This window comes from Lolium rigidum, chromosome 2 (assembly GCF_022539505.1).
Source record: "Lolium rigidum isolate FL_2022 chromosome 2, APGP_CSIRO_Lrig_0.1, whole genome shotgun sequence".
In the NCBI taxonomy this organism is placed as follows: domain Eukaryota; kingdom Viridiplantae; phylum Streptophyta; class Magnoliopsida; order Poales; family Poaceae; genus Lolium; species Lolium rigidum.
Window position 1 is genome coordinate 46,721,576 of NC_061509.1, and position 20,989 is coordinate 46,742,564.

The following is a 20,989-nucleotide window of genomic DNA, read 5'->3' on the forward strand; positions in this document are numbered from 1 at the left end:
ATGTCACTTGTGCACTAGTGACAAGCATTAAACACAACAAGATTGCAGCAACAATAACTTCACAAACTTATATAGATAGACTGATCATAATGTAACAATTCATCGGATCCCAACAAACACAACACTGATTACATCAGATGGATCTCAATCATGTAAGGCGGCTCATGAGATCATTGTATTGAAGTACATGGGAGAGAGAGAGTACCAACTAGCTACTGCTAGAACCCATAGTCCATGGGGGAACTAGTCACAGAGCATGATGGAGGCGGTGGCATCGATGGAGAAGGCTTCCGGGGGTCAATCCCCGTCCCGGCAGGGTGCCGAAACAGAACTTCGACCCCCGAAACTATGTTTCGCGATGGCGGCGGCGCTCCTGGAGTCTTTCTGGAATATGATATGTTCTTTTAGGGTTTTCCGTCGCGAGGGAATATATAGGCGAAAGGGCGGCGCGAGTGGGTGCCTGGGGGGCCCACCCCATAGCTGGGCGCGCCCCCCCTCTTGGCCGCGCCGTCAGGTGGTGTGGGGCCCCCTTGGCCCCTCTCCGTCTCTCCTTCGGTGTTCTGGGTCCGTCTCGATAAAATAGGAGGTTTGGCTTTCGTTTCGTTGAATTCCGAGAATATTGCCCGAACAGCTTTTCTGGAACCAAAAACAGCAGAAAACAGGAACTGGCACTTCGGCATCTTGTTAATAGGTTAGTCCCGGAAAATGCATAAAAACATTATAAAGTGTGAGCAAAACATGTAGGTATTGTCATAAAACTAGCATGGAACATCAGAAATTATAGATACGTTGGAGACGTATCACGGCACGAGGGGAGACTAAGTGGAAAAGGCACGATCGGAAGGAAATCAACGATATGTATGGACGACCATTCTATGACTGAAGCACACCACACAGTTCTGACCAATTCCAGCTTGGTGGCTCCGTACTTCGAGGAACACAAGAATATTTTACGCTCGGACAACCCGGGGAAGCCTGAATCCTGGATTAGAAAGGCCCACATGGAGACTTTCGGCAGTTGGTTGTGAAATCATTTAATGAATGACAATGATGTTGGAGATCAGCTATACATGTTGGCCAAGACACCATCTTCGACTATAACGACTTTCCAAGGGTACGAGATAAATGGGAATACATTTTACACGATCGCCCAAGATAAAAAGAGCACCAACCAAAACAGTGGTGTCCGCTTTGATGCAGCAACCGAGACTGGGCAAAAGGTCACATATTATGGTTACATAGAGGGGATATGGGAACTTGACTATGGACCCTCCTTTAAGGTCCCTTTGTCCGGTGCAAATTATTCAAGCTAACATGAGGTGGGGTAAAGGTGGACGAGCAATACGGAATGACAATGGTGGATTTCAACAATCTTGGTTACCTTGACGAACCATTCGTCCTAGCCAAAGATGTCGCTCAGGTTTTCTATGTGAAGGACATGAGTAGCAAACCGAGGAAACAGAAAGATAAGAAAACAATCAGTACATCATGCGATGATCCAAAGCGCCACATTGTTCTTTCAGGGAAAAGAAACATCGTGGGAGTGGAGGACAAGTCAGACATGTCAGAAGATTATAATGTGTTTGGTTTTATTCCGCCCTTCAAAGTGAACACTGACCCAAGCATTAAGTTAAATGATGAGGATGCTTCATGGATACGGCACAATCGTAAGCAAGCATGGACACAAAAATCTTAGAGGAGGAAGTTGAACTGCCTCCTACCTGAAGTATGAGAAAAACTGAAATCTTTGTTGAACTATGGAACATCTATGCGGATGAGGAGCTCTTATGGTATCAAAAATCCCATGAAAAATGGCTTCTGGAAGGAGATTCCAATACAAGTTATTTTCAACGGGTCGCTAATGGTAGAAAAAGAAAGAATACCATGTTCACCTTAAATGATAATGGCGTTAACATCGTTAACATCGAGGGTACTGAGAAGCTGATCGAACATGCTACCTCATACTATAAGAATCTGTTTGGTCCAGCTCCTGGTAATATTTTATTTTTAATTATGAAATGTGGACCCCTAATGATAAGCATGATAATGATGATAATGAGGTTTTGAGCAAACCTTTCACCATAGAGGAAGTCAAGGAAGCCCTTTTCTCTAAGAAAAAAAACAAAGCACCTGGCCCTGACAACAGTCCTCTAGAATTCTACCAACACTGTTGGGACATTGTAAAAAATGATATTATGAATCTATTCTATGTTTTCCATGCTAGAAATCTGGATGTCCAAAGACTCAACTATGGCATTATTACCCTGCTCCCCAAAATTTCCGAGGCGAATAAGATAAGTCAATATAGACCCATTTGCCCCCTAAGGTGCATTTATAAGCTCCTTACAAAAGTGTTAACAATTACAGTCGAACCCTTCTTGGGTAATTAAGCTCATTAGTATCCATCAAAATGCCTTTATGAAGAATAGGAACATTGTTGACGGTATTACGTCCCTTCATGAGATAATGCATCACACTCACATTAAAAAGCACATGGGGATTATCCTCAAGCTTGATTTCGAGAAAGCCTTAGATAAGGTGAATTGGGACTTCCTTATCAATTGTCAAAAAGCTATGGGTTTGGTGATTTTTGGTGTAAGAGACTCGAGCAAATTTTGCAAAATGGTACAGTCTCGGTTAAAATAAATAATGTGATGGCCCCCTATTTCCAAAGTGCGAAGGGGGTAAGACAAGGAGACCCGCTTTCTCCTTTTCTCTTTAATTCCGTTGTCCAATGCTTAACTAAGATGGTAGTTGAAGCTCAAAACAATGGTCTAATTGTTGGCCTTTCCCCTGATCTGATTGATAAAGGGGTAGCGATTATGAAATATGCGGACGACACCGACCTTTGTATTTCTCATGACCCTGAGAAAGCGCTGAATCTTAAACTCCTTCTTTACTTATTCGAGCTTATGTCCAGCCTCAAAATAAACTTCCAGAAGAGTGAGTTGTTTCTCATTGGTGGTGACAATGATATTGCTGCTCACTACTCAACCATGTTTGGTTGTCAAGTTGGTACCCTGCCCATGAAATATTTGGGAGTTCCGGTCTCCTTTAGATGTTTGAAAAACTCCGATTTGCATTTTGTTGATAGAAACTTTATCAAAAAGCTTGATGCCTGGAAGGGTAGTGCATCCTCCTCGGGAGGGAGATTAACCCTTGTAGATGCTTTCTTGTCAAACCTTCCCTCATATATCATGGCTATGTTCCTCTTAAACAAAACTTTTATTGAGCGTTTGGATAAACATAGAAGACGGTTTTTTTGGCACGGTAAAAAATAGAAAAGAGGGTATTATATGGTCAAATGGAGTAGAGTTTGTAGATCGAAAAAGAAAGGTGGACTTGGTATAAAAGACATGAGGAGACAAAACATTAGCCTCCTTTGTAAATGGTGGTGGAAAATTGAAACTCAAAGTGGCCTCTGGCAAGATATTGTCCGGGCTAAATTCATGCGAAATAAAACAGTGGCCGACATCACGGCTAGGTTTAACGATTCCCCTTACTGGAAAGCGCTTTTGAAAGTTAAAGATTCCTATTTTGCTGGTAGACTTGTCAACTTGGGTAATGGCAAGATCACTAGGCTTGGGAAGGATCCCATTTTAGATAATCCACCTTATAGCGATCAATTCCCTGCGCTCTATGACTTGTGTCAACTCCAAAACTGCTCGGTTAAGCAATGTATTGAGATTAATTTCGACATTCCATTCCGTAGGCATTTGCGAGGGGATATTCTGGCTCAATGGACTTCTATGGTTGAGTTAGTGAACTCCATCCGTTTATCAAACAATGATGATTGGGTCTCCTGGTCCTTGAATAAGAATGCGTTATTCTCGACCAAATCTGTTTATACTTGGCTCGAAAGAAACCTTGCTGGTTCGCATAACAAGTGGATTTGGAAATCTAAAATTCCTCTCAAAATCAAAAATTTCATGTGGAAACTTGGTTAGGATGCATTACTCACTAGGAAAAATTTGAGGAAAAGGAACTGGCCTAAATCTCCCTTATGCTCCTTTTACAATCAAGTGGAGACGAATAACCATCTCTTTTTCAAATGCCATATTTCGAAAGTTGTCTGGGGAGTTTTGGGTAATGCTATTGGTGCTCGTTGTGTGCCTAATTCGTTTTGGCAAGTTATGGCTTGGTTTCACTCTTTTATTCCCCGTATGGAACGCCTCTATGTTGTTCTTATTACCGCCATATGTTGGGCGATTTGGTCTGTGAGAAATAAAGTTACATTCGAGAAACATACTTTGAGATCCCCTAGTGAGATCATCTTCTGCTCTGTTTTGCTGTTATTATACTGGACAGGTCTTCAGAAGGAGGCGGACAGGGATCAGCTGGCCGGAGGAGCCAAGAAGCTGATGCATTCTGCGACTATCATCTTCTCCACATCATCCGCTGCTGCTGGAAACAGGCCGATGCTGCTGATCAATGCTCCATGATGCTGTTGGACTTTCGGAGAACTGGAGCAACGGAAAACTCTGTAGTGACTATGTCCCTTGTAGTTTCCTTTCGTTGTCTGGGAGCTTTTGAACTTCCTTAGGCCTGTGTAATCCCCTTTTGGTCTTGTGACTGAGGTTTGGTTTGTGGTATCAGGTTTTTGCCCCATAATGGATTTATCCACAGTGGATTTCCTGATACTGCACGAACTCGCTTCCTTTTCCCTACCCCTTTTCTTTGTTGTATTTACTTTTGAACTTGGTATTTCCATTGAATACAATGGAAATGGGTGGAAGCCCGGTTGGAGAAAAATAAATAGCAGGGCTTCGGCCTTTTTCTCTAAAAACTAACAAACATCAAAACAGCATCATCCACAGAAACATAACAACGTACAATTACTCAAAAATATTTAAACAGGACTACTCAAGTGGACTAATTAGTAGCGCTGCCTCGCCGGTCTATCTACACAAAGCATCAGAACCAAGTGCCAACACTGCCAGCCCTCACACGCAACCCCAATGTACTTGAACCGCTTCCTAATTCATGATAGCCAAAAAGCGTCCATAGTAGTGCTCCAGTGGAGGCAGGAGAATCAAAAAGAGCACCAAATGTATCCATGGGATGATGCCCGCGTGATAACTGAAGAGGAAGTAAACGCTCCAGGTCAAGATGGAAGAGACCACTGAATACCCACATCCATTAAGCTAGAAAATTGCACTTCTTATTTCCCTCCACTTGGCCTTGTCTACACACTGATCGAGACGTTCATAATTGCTCCCCATCTAGCCCCTTTCCGTTTGATCTTCCCGTAAGCTACATCTCAGATCGAGTACTCGCAAGTCTCTTATTTCTCAAATAAGCGCATTTTCCTGTTCACCAAAGGGGAGAAGGATGCATCAGGAAATAATATTTTGGTCAGTGTTAGTGGGAAGAGGTTTGGTTTGTTTAGTGAAAACGCTAAAAGAAGTGATGTCAGGTCAAGTAAATTAAGGCATGTTGTTAAAACTCAATAACAATAGAGTCAAGGATGACTAGCTAGGGAAGATAATTGTACGTCCAGTATTAAGGAAATTGGACAATTGCCTTAGTATATTATAGCTGGCAGCCCATAGTGGAACACTGAAACGTCAGCGTGTGAACTAGGAAGCTGCTGATGGGCTGGGGGGGCAGTAGTGTAAAATCCAATTTTCTTGACCCCAGTTTTCTTTGTGGTGACTAGGACTACAAGGGACAAAACAAAATGGAAGCAGGCGCAGTATCTTTCTCTCAACCCATGCTCTTTCTTGATTAGACCATTGATGTTTTGCCCAGTCAGAGCAAAACTTAAGCTCTGGTTTCCATGCTAGTTTCTTCAGAAAACCATGCAGCCACTCCACTTTTCATGCATGAAATACAACAGAAATTTACCTTTTCTTGGCCTTGCTCTTGTGCTGCTGGTTTCCTTAGCATCTCCTAGCAGTTCCTGCACGGAGCAGGAGAAGCGCTCCCTCCTCCAGTTCCTCGTCGGGCTCTCACAAAACGGTGGCCTCACTGCGTCCTGGCAGCATGGCACAGATTGCTGCCAGTGGGAAGGTATCACATGTAGCAGAGATAAAATTGTTACGGATGTCTTGCTGGCTTCCAGGGGTCTTCAGGGACACATCACACCTTCTCTTGGGAACCTCACTGGACTGCTGCGCCTCAACCTGTCAAACAATCTTCTATCAGGTGGCCTACCACAGGAATTGATGGTTTCAGGCAGCATCATCATCATAGATGTCAGCTTTAATCAACTTGAGGGACACTTGCAGGAGTTGTCATCTTCAACCCCTGCCCGGCCTCTGCAGGTACTGAATATCTCAAGCAACTTACTTACAGGAACGTTACCAACCACAACATGGAAGGCAATGGAGAATCTTATAGCACTGAATGCCAGCAATAACAGCTTTACAGGACCAATACCAAGTGAATTCTGCAATAGCTCGTCATCCTTTGCGGTTCTGGACCTCTGTTTCAACCAGTTCAGTGGAAGAATTCCACCTGGACTGGGTAGCTGTTCCAGACTAATAGTGCTGAAGGCTGGCCGCAACAACCTCAGTGGGACTCTGCCAGATGAACTTTTTAATGCTAACTCGTTGGAGTGCCTCTCCTTTCCCAAGAATGAATTACAAGGAACACTTGAAGGTGCACATATTCTCAAACTGAATAATCTGACAACCCTTGATCTTGGAGAGAACAATTTCAGTGGCAAGATTCCGGAATCCATAGGCTACCTTCAGAGACTGGAGGAGCTCTATTTGAACAACAATAACATGTCTGGAGAGCTGCCATCAACTCTGAGCAACTGCAGAAATCTCCTAACCATTGACTTAAAGAGCAACAGTTTCAGTGGAGAACTCGTGAAGGTCAATTTCTCGAACCTACCCAATCTAAAAACTTTAGATCTTATGCGCAACAGTTTCAGTGGTAAAATTCCGGAAAGCATTTACTCATGCAGCAATCTAATTGCACTGCGGCTATCTTCCAATAAGTTCCATGGCCAGTTGTCAGAAACAATAGGCAATCTGAAGTCCCTGGCATTCCTATCACTTGCTAAAAATAGTATGGAAAATATCACAAGTGCACTCCAGATACTTAGTAGCTCCAAGAACCTCACCACCCTTCTTATTGGTGGCAACTTCAAGAATGAGTCCATACCAGAGGATGATATAATTGATGGTTTTGAGAATCTTCAGGTTTTGGGTATTGAAGGATGTCAATTGCTCGGTAAAATACCTCTTTGGATATCAACGCTTGGAAATTTAGAGGCGTTATTCTTATCAAACAATCAACTCGAGGGATCAATACCAACATGGATTCAAACCCTGAGCAAACTATTCTATCTAGATATATCAAGTAACAATCTCACAGGGGTAATTCCAATAACACTGATGGATATGCCAATGCTGAAGTCAGAGAAGACTGAAGCCCATCTAGATCCAAGGCTCTTCGAGCTGCCTCTTTATACAGGTGCATCACTTGAATATCGCGTACCCATTGCTTTCCCTAAAGTGCTGGATCTAAGCGATAATAAATTCACTGGTGAGATCTCCATGGAAATCGGTCTGTTGAAAGCCCTCTTTTCACTCAATCTGAGCTTCAATGATTTAACAGGACAGATACCAGAACAGATAGGTAATCTCAAAAACTTGCAGGTGCTAGACTTGTCGAGAAACAATCTCACAGGTTCAATCCCAGCTGCATTGAGCATGCTGCACTTCCTTTCAGAATTCAACATCTCTAACAATGACCTGGAAGGTCCTATTCCATCTGGAGGCCAGTTCAACACATTTTCAACTTCTAGCTTCGATGGGAATACAAAGCTATGTGGCCGTATTCTCAGTCACAGCTGTGATTTATCAGATGCCCCTCCAGATACTACTCTTACAACAGAAGCATCTCGGGATACTATTCTTACAACAGAAGAAAAGACCGTCTTTGTGATTGCCTTCAGTGCGTTCCTCGGTATAGGTGTGATGTATGATCAGATATTCTTGTCAAGGTTTTTTCTTAGAACTAGGCGATAGTCCGCGTGAGCACTAGAGTAGCACATGCCTTAGGCAAAAAACGGTAATAAGGGTGTGTTAAGTGGTTCTACCCCAGACTGCGTTCTGGTGGAGATCACTGAAGATTGTAAGAACTCTATTGCCTATAAATGGTGTGTTAAGTGGTTCTACCCCAGACTGCGTTCTGGTGGAGATCACTGAAGATTGTAAGAATTCTATTGCCTAATCAATAAAGCTCACGAGTTCCTTAAAAAAAACAATGGGTAAACCAGTGTATTTCGTGTATAAGGGGTGCTAGTACTTTGGTCTCATTATTTTGTTTTATCAAGGTTTTTAGGCAGTCCTACTCATGTTTACCTACCTATTATGACAATCTTCTCCCCGAACAGTTTCACCCTGAAAACCCATCACAGAATGTCTTACAAATAGACGGCAGTTGCTAGAGTAACTGCAGCAATTGAATAGATCTCATAAGGGAGGCGGGAGCGCACTTCGACTGGACAGATTTCGCAAGGATTGCATTTCAGAGGTTTTCGGCAAGACGATCTGTGTACCTCGGGAGCGTACTGCTCTATCGTCAGGTACCCGTCTGCCGGGCGCGCGTGTAGAACTCCGAGCCTGAACACTGCGAATGGAAGTCTCACCCTAGCGGGGGAGCTGTCCTGGCAGAGCGCAGTTCACGGCCGCCGGAGGAGGGCGGCACCGCCGCGCCGAGCAGCCTCGTGTGAGGAATTACTTAGTTTTTTCTCCTAAGCTGTTAAGTGGAGTTTTGTTGGGCTTCGAACGATAGTAGGATGCACTGAAGCGGGCCGGGCTGAACAAGTGCAATTACTTATTTTCTCTTTATGTGTAGCTTCCTTTGAAAAAAAGAAGCGTCTCCCCTTAAAAAAAGGAGTTTGATAAGTGAGCTTGGAAAAAAATACCAATCTAGCAAATACCAGGCTTGCTAAAAAGAAGAACATTGCATATTTATTTTATGTGGGTGGCTACCGCGTCTCTTAGACTGATGTGTGATGGTATATATATTTCTTTTAAAATCAAAACAGTTATTTACGAAAAGGTGCCATCCTGAAGAGGTTAGTTTTCAGGTATCTCCTATGCCAAATGACATGCCTTGGGGAGTTCTCTCCATCATGTGTACGGTGTACCCTCATCAATCCTCATACACCACTCGGTAGAGAGTCATCTCGAGCAATGGTGTGGATGCTCTTTTTTTTAGAGTTGAATAGGAAAATGAAATATCTTTTGAATCAAGCATCGGAATCAAAGCTCGTTTTTACGGCTATCACTCGTGACAATCTTCACCAAAAACATGTTTCATGATGATAAATTTCAATTTTACTTTGAATGCATGGTTTGAATCATCGTTTGCGACTCCTTTACGAATTATCACCTACACGGAAGAATAGGATCAATCTACTACGCGTTCTCTATTCGCGTGTGAGATACAAGAAAATTCTTTCGGCTATAAATAGGGATAGAAAACTCCATTTTTTGTCAGAAATCCATCTTTTTTGTATAGCCCAAAATACAACATAATTTTCCGATTTTGTTATGTACCTTCATAATGTGTATATGTATGTGTGTATTTATTTTCAGATCTTTTAGAGTCCCCGAAACATGTTAAACAAGTTCTTGAATGAGCACTGTACACGATGCTTTCGCAATTTCTGGCAGCATTATTTTTGTAGGATGCCAGCCACTTGCTGCTTTCTCTCAAACAGAAGAGGAATATCATTAAATACTTCTACAATTATTAATGATGGAGTGCAACATCTTCTTTGTAATAATAGTGATACAGTGCAGCTAGCATCACCACATCATCATCCAAAAACTAAACGAAACAAGCACGGAAAAGGACATGTAATTGGTAACACCAATTATTCAACTGATGTAATACTAAACTATAATTAACAATCCCATCACCATGCGTTCCCTGTTAGGATGATCTCCACGGTATCGATCCCAACGGATCGATAACGAGCCTTTGACCTCGTACGCGCCCTGATCGGGGGCGCCCAACCGCGTCTATGGTTGGTGGGCCCATGTCGCCGCGCTATAAAGAGATGTGGGGGCTGGACGCACGCGGTACGAGGTTCGACCGACGCGCTGCTCGCCCCACCGATATCCCTACCGATCTAGGGTTCTAGCGCGTGCCGACGGGAAGCTCTGCCACCGCCGCCACCGCACGCTCACGCCACCGTCGTCGCCACCATGTCGACGTCCGATGGTTCATCCTCCTCGAAGGGAGAAGGTATGCCCCATCCCTCTCCTTCTCTCTCAGATACGAAGTCATATGCAAAGCCACAGTACCTACCCGCATTAGATCTACCCTAGATGATCCTAGCATCTTAACATTGGTATCAGAGCAGTACTAGTGAGTAGATCTTATGGTTTTTCGGGTAGAAAAGAAATCAAAAGTAAACCCTGGCTTTCCTCCAACCAAAAAGAAAAGTGCAACCGGCCGAGACCCTCGGGCTCGCCGGCAAAGTTCGTGCCGCCGCAAGGCCGCGCCGCCCCTCTCGATCCCGATGCGCATCGGCAAGCCGAGGCATCGGGAAGAAGGGCTACTCCCACTTGCATGCAGGCTGGGGGCAAAGAAAAGATCTTACCGTGCTTACCGTGTTGCAGTGTTGCACGTCGCTGGCAAAGTACAGGGCACCGCCTCCGGTCATCTTGACGGCGATGCGCTCACCCTCGGGTGAACGCACACACCGGCAAGAAAACCAGGGGGGCGCCACCACCTGCCTCGGTCAAGAAAAGGGAAGGGCCGAGCAGCGCGTCGCCTAGCCGCCGCCACCACACAGCGATGGGAGATTGCTGTGGGGCGAGCGGGGCGGGGCTGCGTGCTGCCGTCGACGGCGAGCCGCCGGGCTGCGCGAGCGCGCGGGAGGAACCTCTCCGCCGCCGCCGGACAGAGAGGCCAGAGAGATGGTCGGGGGGAAATGCTTTAGGGTTAGGGTTTTCTGCCGGTTTTGTAGTTTTTATACCGGCCGAAGTGAGTGCTGGACCGTGATACGTCTCAAACGTATCTATAATTTCTTATGTTCCATGCTAGTTTTATGACAATACCTACATGTTTTGTTCACACTTTATATCGTTTTGATGCATTTTCGGAACTAACCTATTGACGAGATGCCGAAGTGCCAGTTCCTGTTTTCTGCTGTTTTTGGTTTCAGAAATCCTAGTAAGGAAATATTCTCAAAATTGGACGAAATCAACGCCCAACATCTTATTTTTCCATGAAGCTTCCAGAACACCGGAGAGAGACCAGAGGGGAGCCAGGGGGCCCGACACGCCAGGGCGGCGTGGCCAAGGCCTGGGGCGCGCCCCCCTACTATGTGGGTCCACCAGGGCCCCTCCGAGGCGGCCCTTCCGCCTACTTAAGGACTCCGTTGCGAAAACCCTAGACGGAAAAGCCACGATACGAGAAAAGTTCTAGAGCCGCCGCCATCGCGAAGCCAAGATTCGGGGGACAGAATTCTCTGTTTCGGCACACCGCCGGGACGGGGAAGTGCCCCCGGAAGGCATCTCCATCGACACCACCGCCATCTCCATCAACGCTGCTGCTCCCATGATGAGGAGGGAGTAGTTCTCCACCGGGGCTGAGGGCTCTACCGGTAGCTATGTGGTTAATCTCTTTCTCATGTACCCCAATACAATGATCTCATGAATTGCTTGCATGATTGAGATCCATATGATGAGCTTTGTATCACTATTAGTCTATGTGCTACTCTTGTGATGTTATTAAAGTAGTCTATTCCTCCTTCATGGTGTAATGGTGACAATGTGTGCATCGTGTAGTTCTTGGCGTAGATTATGATCATAATCTCTTGTAGGTTATGGAGTTAATTATTACTATGATAGTATTGATGTGATCTATTCCCCCTTCATAGTGTAAAGGTGACAGTGTGTATGCTATGTTAGTACTCGGTTTAAATTGCAAAGATCTATTATGCTCTAAAGGTTACTTAAACATGAATATCGAATGTTATGGAGCTTGTTAACTCCGGCATTGAGGTGCTCTTGTAGCCCTACGCAACGAATGGTGTTCATTATCAAACAAGAGTATATGTAGCACAAAGGAAGAGAACTTATTTATTATGTGATCAATGTTGAGAGTGTCCACTAGTGAAAGTAGGATCCCTAGGACTTGTTTCCACCACAAAGAATTGCTTCCCACGCCAGCAAGCTATTTTCTGGCACCGCTTGTTTACTGTTTTACTGCATCTTTACTTCCTGCAATATTACCACCATCTATACCACATGTGTTTTACTATCTCTTCGCCGAACTAGTGCACCTATACATCGACAAGTGTATTAGGTGTGTTGGGGACACAAGAGACTTCTTGTATCGTGATTGCAGTGGTTGCTTGAGAGGGATATCTTTGACCTCTTCCTCCCTGAGTTCGATAAACCTTGGGTGATCCACTTAAGGGAAAACTTGCTGCTGTTCTACAAACCTCTGCTCTTGGAGGCCCAACGTTGTCTACAGGAAAAGAAGCGTGAGTAGACATCAAGACTATTTTCTGGCGCCGTTTCCGGGGAGGAAAGGTAAAAGGCACTCACACACCGGTCCCAGGTAACTAAGTTATTTTCTGTTGCCGTGGTAAGTGCTCGAAGCTATTTCCTTTAGATCCTGCAATTGCATCTTTTTGTTTCTTGTTCACTAGTTAGGCATAATGGAAAGCAACTGTGAGCTTTTTAATCTTTTCCCTGAGATAGAATTGTTTGCTGCGAAAATTAAAAAACCTATGGAATCTTATTTGCATGCTAGTAGCAATGTTATTAGTATGAACACCATTGTTGATAATGCTATGGAAGAATTTAAGCTTGGGGAGGTCGGTTTTGATGAAAATGATCTCTTCAGTCCTCCGGGTATTGAGGAGAAAGTTTATGTTGATTATATATGATATGCCTCCTATTTATGATGATTATAATGATAGTGGTCTTTTGGTGCCGCCTACTATGGAGAGTAAATTTTACTATGACTATAATATGCCTCCTACACTTGATGAGAATAATAATGATAGCTAGTTTGTTGAATTTTCTCCCACTACAACTAATAAATTGATTATGCTTATGTGGAGAGTAATAATTTTATGCATATAGCTCATGACAAGAATGTTGTATGTGATAGTTATATTGTTGAGTTTGTTCAAGATGCTACTGAAAGTTATTATGAGAGAGGGAAATATGGTTATATGCATCTTAATAATATTAAGTTTCCCCTCTTTATGTTGAGAATCTTGAAGTTGCGCTTGTGTTGCCTTTCTATGCTTGTTGCATTATGCTTCATGAATTTGTTTATTTACAAGATTCCTATGCATAGGAAGTGGGTTAGGCTCAAATGTGTTTTGAATTTGCTTCTTGATGCTCTCTTTTGCTTCAACTCTTATTTCTTGCGAGTGCATCATTGAAATTACTGAGCCCATCTTAATGGCTATAAAGAAAGAACTTCTTGGGAGATAACCCATGTGTTTATTTTACTACAGCATTTTTGTTTTATATTTGAGTCTTGGAAGTTGTTACTACTGTAGCAACCTCTCCTTATCTTTATTTTATTGCATTGTTGTGCCAAGTAAAGTCTTTAATAGTAGAGTTGATACTAGATTTGGATTACTGCGCAGAAACAGATTTCTGTCTGTCACGAATTTGGGCAGGGTTCTCTGTAGGTAACTCAGAAAAATATGCCAATTTACGTGCGTGATCCTCAGATATGTACGCAACTTTCATTCAATTTGAGCTTTTTCATCTGAGCAAGTTAAGTGCCCCAGACAAATTCGTCTTTACGGACTGTTCTGTTTTGACAGATTCTGCCTTTTATTTCGCATTGCCTCTTTTGCTATGTTGGATGGATTTCTTTGTTCCATTAACTTTCAGAAGCTTTGGGCAATGTCCAGAAGTGTTAAGAATGATTGTGTCACCTCTGAACATGTGAATTTTTTATTACGCACTAACCCTCTAATGAGTTTGTTTCGAGTTTGGTGTGGAGGAAGTTTTCAAGGGTCAAGAGAGGAGGATGATATACTATGATCAAGAAGAGTGAAAAGTCTAAACTTGGGGATGCCCCCGTGGTTCATCCCTGCATATTTCAAGAAGACTCAAGCATCTAAGCTTGGGGATGCCCAAGGCATCCCTTCTTCATCGACAACTTATCAGGTTTCTTCTCTTGAAACTATATTTTTATTCGGTCACATCTTATGTACTTTACTTGGAGCGTCTGTGTGCTTTTATTTTCGTTTTGTTATTTTTCATTCTCTGAATAAATTCATGCTTGTGTGGGAGAGAGACACGCTCCGCTCGTTCATATGAACACATGTGTTCTTAGCTTTACTTTTAATGTTCATGGCGAAGGTTGAAACTGCTTCGTTCATTGTTATAATGTTGGAAACAGAAAAATGCTTCATGTGTTAATTGGTATATGGTCTTGAATAATTTGATACTTGGCAATTGTTGTGCTCATATAGATCATGTTTAAGCTCTTGCATCATGTACTTTGCACCTATTAATGAAGAACTACATAGAGCTTGTTAAAATTTGGTTTGCATGATTGGTCTCTCTAAGGTCTAGATATTTTCTGGTGAAGTGTTTGAGCAACAAGGAAGACAGTGTAGAGTCTTATAATGCTTACAATATGTTCATATGTGAGTTTTGTTGTACCGGTTTATAGTTGAGTTTGCTTCAAACAACCTTGCTAGCCTAGCCTTGTATTGAGAGGAATTCTTCTCGTGCATCCAAAATCCTTGAGCCAAAACCTATGCCATTTGTGTCCACCATACCTATCTATTACATGGTATTTTTCTGCCATTCCAAAGTAAATTGCTTGAGTGCTACCTTTAAAATTCCATTCTTTGTCTTTGCAATATATAGCTCATGGGAAAAATAGCTTAAAAACTATTGTGGTATTGAATATGTACTTATGTATCTTATTTCTTATAAGTTGCTTGTTGAGCGATAACCATGTTCCTGGGGACGCCATCAACTTTTACCTTTGCTGAATATCATGTGAGTTGCTATGCATGTTCGTCTTGTCTGAAGTAAGGGAGATTTTCATGATCAAATGGTTTGAGTATGCATATTGTTAGAGAAGAACATTGGGCCGCTAACTAAAGCCATGAATCATGGTGGAAGTTTCAGTTTGGACACCAATCCTCAATCTCTTATGAGAATATTATTTGTTGTTAAATGCTTAAGCATTAAAAAGAGGAGTCCATTATTTGTTGTCTATGTTGTCCCGGTATGGGTGTCTAAGTTGAGAATGATCAAAAACGAGAAATCCAATGCAAACTTTCTCCTTAGACCCTTGTACAGGCGGCATAGAGGTACCCCTTTGTGACACTTGGTTGAAACATATGTTATGCAATGATAATCCGTGTTAATCCAAGCTAATTAGGACAAGGTGCGGGCACTATTGGTATTCTATGCATGAGACTTGCAACTTATAAGATGTATTATGCATAACACATATTGATTATTACTACCGTTGACAAAATTGTTTCTATGTTTTCAAAATAAAAGCTCTAGCACAAAAATAGTAATCCATGCTTCCCTCTGCGAAGGGCCATTCTTCTACTTTATGTTGAGTCAGTTTACCTACTTCTCTCTATCTTAGAAGCAAACACTTGTGTCAACTGTGTTCATTGATTCTTACATGTTTACCTATTGCACTTGTTATATTGCTTTATGTTGACAACTATCCATGAGATATACATGTTACAAGGTCAAAGCAATTGCTGAAACTTAATCATCCTTTGTGTTGCTTCAATGCCTTCTACTTTGAATCTATTGCTTTATGAGTTAACTCTTATGCAAGACTTATTGATGCTTGTCTTGAAAGTACTATTCATGAAAAGTCTTTGCTATATGATTCAGCTTGTTTAATCATCATCTTTACCATTGCTTTGAATCACTTCATTCATCTCATATGCTTTACAATATTGTTGATCAAGATTATGTTGGTAGCATGTCACTTCAGAAATTATCCTTGTTATCGTTTACCTACTCGAGGGCGAGTAGGAACTAAGCTTGGGGATGCTTGATACGTCTCAAACGTATTTATATTTTCTTATGTTCCATGCTAGTTTTATGACAATACCTACATGTTTTGTTCACACTTTATATCGTTTTGATGCATTTTCCGGAACTAACCTATTGACGAGATGCCGAAGTGCTAGTTCCTGTTTTCTGCTGTTTTTGGTTTCAGAAATCCTAGTAAGGAAATATTCTCGGAATTGGACGAAATCAACGACCTGCATCTTATTTTTCCACGAAGCTTCCAGAACATCGGAGAGAGACCAGAGGGGATCCAGGGGGTCCCACACGCCAGGGCGGCGCGGCCAAGGCCTGGGGCGTGCCCGCCTACTGTGTGGGTCCACCAGGGCCCCTCCGATGCTGCCCTTCCGCCTACTTAAGGACTCCGTCGCGAAAACCCTAGACGGAAAAGCCACGATACGAGAAAAGTTCCAGAGCCGCCGCCATCGTGAAGCCAAGATTCAGGGGACAGAATTCTCTGTTCCGGCACGCCGCCGGGACGGGGAAGTGCCCTCGGAAGGCATCTCCATCGACACCACCGCCATCTCCATCAACGCTGCTGCTCCCATGATGAGGAGGGAGTAGTTCTCCACCGGGGCTGAGGGCTCTACCGGTAGCTATGTGGTTAATCTCTCTCTCATGTACCCCAATACAATGATCTCATGAATTGCTTGCATGATTGAGATCCATATGATGAGCTTTGTATCACTATTAGTCTATGTGCTACTCTTGTGATGTTATTAAAGTAGTCTATTCCTCCTTCATGGTGTAATGGTGACAGTGTGTGCATCGTGTAGTCCTTGGCGTAGATTATGATCATAATCTCTTGTAGGTTATGGAGTTAATTATTACTATGATAGTATTGATGTGATCTATTCCCCCTTCATAGTGTAAAGGTGACAGTGTGTATGCTATGTTAGTACTCGGTTTAAATTGCAAAGATCTATTATGCTCTAAAGGTTACTTAAACATGAATATCGAATGTTGTGGAGCTTGTTAACTCCGGCATTGAGGTGCTCTTGTAGCCCTACGCAACGAATGGTGTTCATTATCAAACAAGAGTATATGTAGCACAAAGGAAGAGAACTTATTTATTATGTGATCAATGTTGAGAGTGTCCACTATTGAAAGTAGGATCCCTAGGCCTTGTTTCCACCACAAAGAATTGCTTCCCACGCCAGCAAGCTATTTTCTGGCACCGCTTGTTTACCGTTTTACTGCATCTTTACTTCCTGCAATATTACCACCATCTATACCACATGTGTTTTACTATCTCTTCGCCGAACTAGTGCACCTATACATCAGACAAGTGTATTAGGTGTGTTGGGGACACAAGAGACTTCTTGTATCGTGATTGCAGGGTTGCTTGAGAGGGATATCTTTGACCTCTTCCTCCCTGAGTTCGATAAACCTTGGGTGATCCACTTAAGGGAAAACTTGCTGCTGTTCTATAAACCTCTGCTCTTGGAGGCCCAACACTGTCTACAAGAAAAGAAGCGTGAGTAGACATCAGACCGTCGATCGAATCGGACGGCCAGGATAGAGCCACGTCGCGGCGTGGAGGCCGCGTTTTGGCAGGCCGCGTGGCGGGCAGTGTGGGTGACGCGGGCCAGGCTGCGTTAGCAGGCCTCGCAGCGTGCGGGCCGCGTCTGGCAGCAGCGTGGGCGACGCGTTGCTGCGCGTCGCTCGGCGCGTACGGGTCGCGTGGGCCGCGACAGTAACAGCTGTTTTTTACAGTTTTATTAATTACAGAGGCATATTTAGGCAGTTTTGGGTCTTTTTTGGCCAAAATTTTGTCTAGTTTTTCCTGAATAAATAGGACCAACGAAATATTTGTTCAGAAATGAAAACTAAAGGAAATGCCTCTGAAAAGTTCAAAGTTTAAAGTTTAAATTCATAGTTTCCGCTGCAAATAGTAAAAGAAGCATTTTTTTAAATGCAACATGATAGTTAAAATTCAAAGTTAAATGAAAAGTAGTTATTGTGACAATTATGGTTCTGTTATTTTTTGACCAACGTTATTAATGACATGACCATGGTTTGTTGCAATGATATGTGCATTTATCTCTATTTCTGCCCAACGGTGATATAGTTTTATTTGCATTAACGAGTTGCATGTTTTAATTCGGACCAACGTTGGATTATAATTTGCAATTGTACTCGTTCTCACTTCTTTGTGGTTTTCGGGAGGGTTCTACTTGATGAGCTGCATCAAGGATGTTCCCACCCTTAGAGGGGATAACTACACGTAATGGAGGAAGAAGGTGGATTTCGCCTTCGTCCGTGCTGAGGTGGACTGGGTGGTTGACACACCGCAGCCCATCAAGCCTACTGACCCCGTCAGAGCTGACGGGGATACTGATGATGCATGGGCTAAAAAGAAAAGGGACCATGCTCCTGTGGAGATGTCCTACACCCTAGAGAACAGAAAGTGGCAGACTGCCAACAAAAAGTGCATGGCATTAATAAAGAATACAATTGAGAACGCCATCGTGGGCTCAATTACAGAGTGTGCTTCCCCTGGGGAGTACTTAGAAAAGATAAAGAGCCAGTTCACTGGTTCTTCAAAGACATATGCAACCCAGCTGTTGAAGCAGTTGATGGCAGAAAAGTATACTGGAGGTGCACATGGCATCAGGGAGCACATCCTCAGGATGAGCAACCTGGCCGCAAAGCCGAAGCCCATGGATGCCGACCTGGAGCTGAAGCCCGCACTTCGGTTCACTTGGTGATGGCTTCATTGCCACAACAGTTTGACAACTTTGTCATCAATTACAACATGAGCCCTGAGAAATGGGACATTGAAAAGACCATTGCCATGTGTGTGCAAGAGGAGGATAGACTCAAGGCACAGAATGGAGGTACCATCAATTATGTGAAGGACAATAAGAAAAGGCCCTTCACACCAAGCAACAATGGTTCTCCTTCAAAGCAATATGGTAAAGCCCCAATGCAGCATCAAGTTCCAGCACAGGCCATTGCCAGTGAACAAAGATCAGTGTCTTCACTGTCAGAAGACTGGGCACTACAAGAAAGACTACCCTGCTTTTCTGAAAGAATTAATGGCAAATAAAGGTAACAATTTAGTTTCCTTTGTAAATGAATCCCTATATACACAGTTTTCGAAATCTACTTGGTGGATTGACTCAGGTGAAACTGTTCATGTTGCAAATTCTTTACAGGGATTCCATTTGACGAGGACTATGAAAAGAGGCGAAGGATGCATTGAAGTTGCGAATGGAATTCAAGCTGAAGTTGAAGCTATTGGCGACGTCCTCTTGGAGCTAGCTGATGGCTTGACTATTCTGCTTAGAGATGTCTTATTTGTTCCTTCCATACATAGAAATTTAATAAGTGTATCGCGCTTAGATAAAGACAGTTATCAATGTTATTTTGGACATGGCAAATGTGCCATATGGTGTAATAATTCTTATGTTGGGCTTGCTATACTCCATGATGAGCTTTATTTATTGTCCTTGCGTGAAAAAGTATTGTCTGTGTGTAAAATGAATGAACAAATACCCTCGTCGGAAAAAGAAGGAAAGAAAAGAAAAAGAACTGATGAATCATCGAAATTATGGCACTGTCGCCTAGGCCATATTTCGAGGGGGGGGAATAGAAAGACTCGTTAATAATGATATTCTTCCTCCATTAGAATTCTCAGACATAGAACAGTGCATCTATTGCATTAAAGGAAAATTTGTAAAGCAAATTAAAAAGGGTGCAAATCGAAGCACAACAACACTAGAAATAATTCACACCGATATATGTGGACCATTTCCAGTGAAAAGTGTGGATGGCTATGATTCGTTCATAACATTCACGGATGATTACTCCCGATATGGTTATATTTATCCAATAAAAGAAAGAACAGAAGCGTTGGATAAATTCAAAATATTCAAAGCTGAAATTGAAACTCAGCATGATAAAAGAATAAAGATAGTCAAGTCTGATCGTGGAGGGGCGTACTATGGTCGACATACTCCATATGGCCAAGTCCCTGGACCTTTTGCAAGGTTTCTACAGGAGACTGGAATAGTCGCCCAGTACTCGATGCCGGGCGAACCTCAGTAGAATGGGGTAGCTGAAAGGCGCAACCGTACCCTTATGGATATGGTGCGCAATATGATGAGCTATTCCACCCTACCATTGGGATTGTGGATTGAGGCGTTAAAAACCGCTATTCACATTCTAAAAAGAGTACCAAGCAAATCGGTGCCCAAAACGCCGTATGAGCTATGGATAGGGAGAGTGCCTTCTCTAAACCACCTGAAAGTGTGGGAGAGCCCTGCTGAGGCCAAAGTATTCAATCCAAATATCGCAAAGTTAAATACCAAAATAGTCAGCTGCCATTTTATTGGCTATCCTGAAAAGTCAAAAGGTTATCGTTTCTACTGTCCAGAGAAATACACAAAGTTTGTAGAAACGAGACATGCTGTGTTTTTAGAAGACGAAATGATGAGGGGGAGCATGGTAGCTCGGAAAATTGATCTTGAGGAGAAGAGGGTGCATGCACCTAATCCGATGACTCATGAGCCATTTTTTGCGCTACCATGTGCACCTGTACCGACGATCCCTGCGATTGTGGTGCAAGCGCCTGTTGTGACTCCACCCATGACAACGATGAGTGAAAAATCGGAACATGTCCGCCAGGAGCCGAATGAACCATTTGTTGAGCATGAAAGGGAGCAACAACAGCCACCTCCAGAAGCTGAGCCACAAGTTGAGGAACAGAATGCTCAAGAGAATGTGGTCCCTAGAAGGTCTACAAGAGCTAGAAAATCAGCCATTTCGATCGATTACAAAGTTTACAACACGTAAACAGCTCATATGGAAGGTGATCCCACTTCATATGAAGAAGCCATGAGAAGCCCAGATTCATCAAAGTGGGTGGAGGCCATGGAAGACGAAATGAGATCGATGAGTACCAACAATGTTTGGGACTTAGAGAATATTCCTAAAGGAGCCAAAACAGTGGGTGCAAATGGGTC

General features: G+C 43.1%; 1 protein-coding gene across 1 annotated transcript in view; it reads left to right on the forward strand.

The window, feature by feature from the left end:
• The first annotated feature begins 5,746 nt into the window (after nt 1–5,746).
• Nucleotides 5,747–20,989, forward strand: part of LOC124689659 (tyrosine-sulfated glycopeptide receptor 1-like) — a 31,996-nt gene continuing 16,753 nt past the window's right edge. Inside the window, exon 1 of the mRNA XM_047223152.1 lies at nt 5,747–7,228. Within this exon, the coding sequence (XP_047079108.1) occupies nt 5,802–7,228 (1,427 nt within the window). The 5' untranslated portion in view covers nt 5,747–5,801. The remainder of the gene's footprint in view (nt 7,229–20,989) is intronic.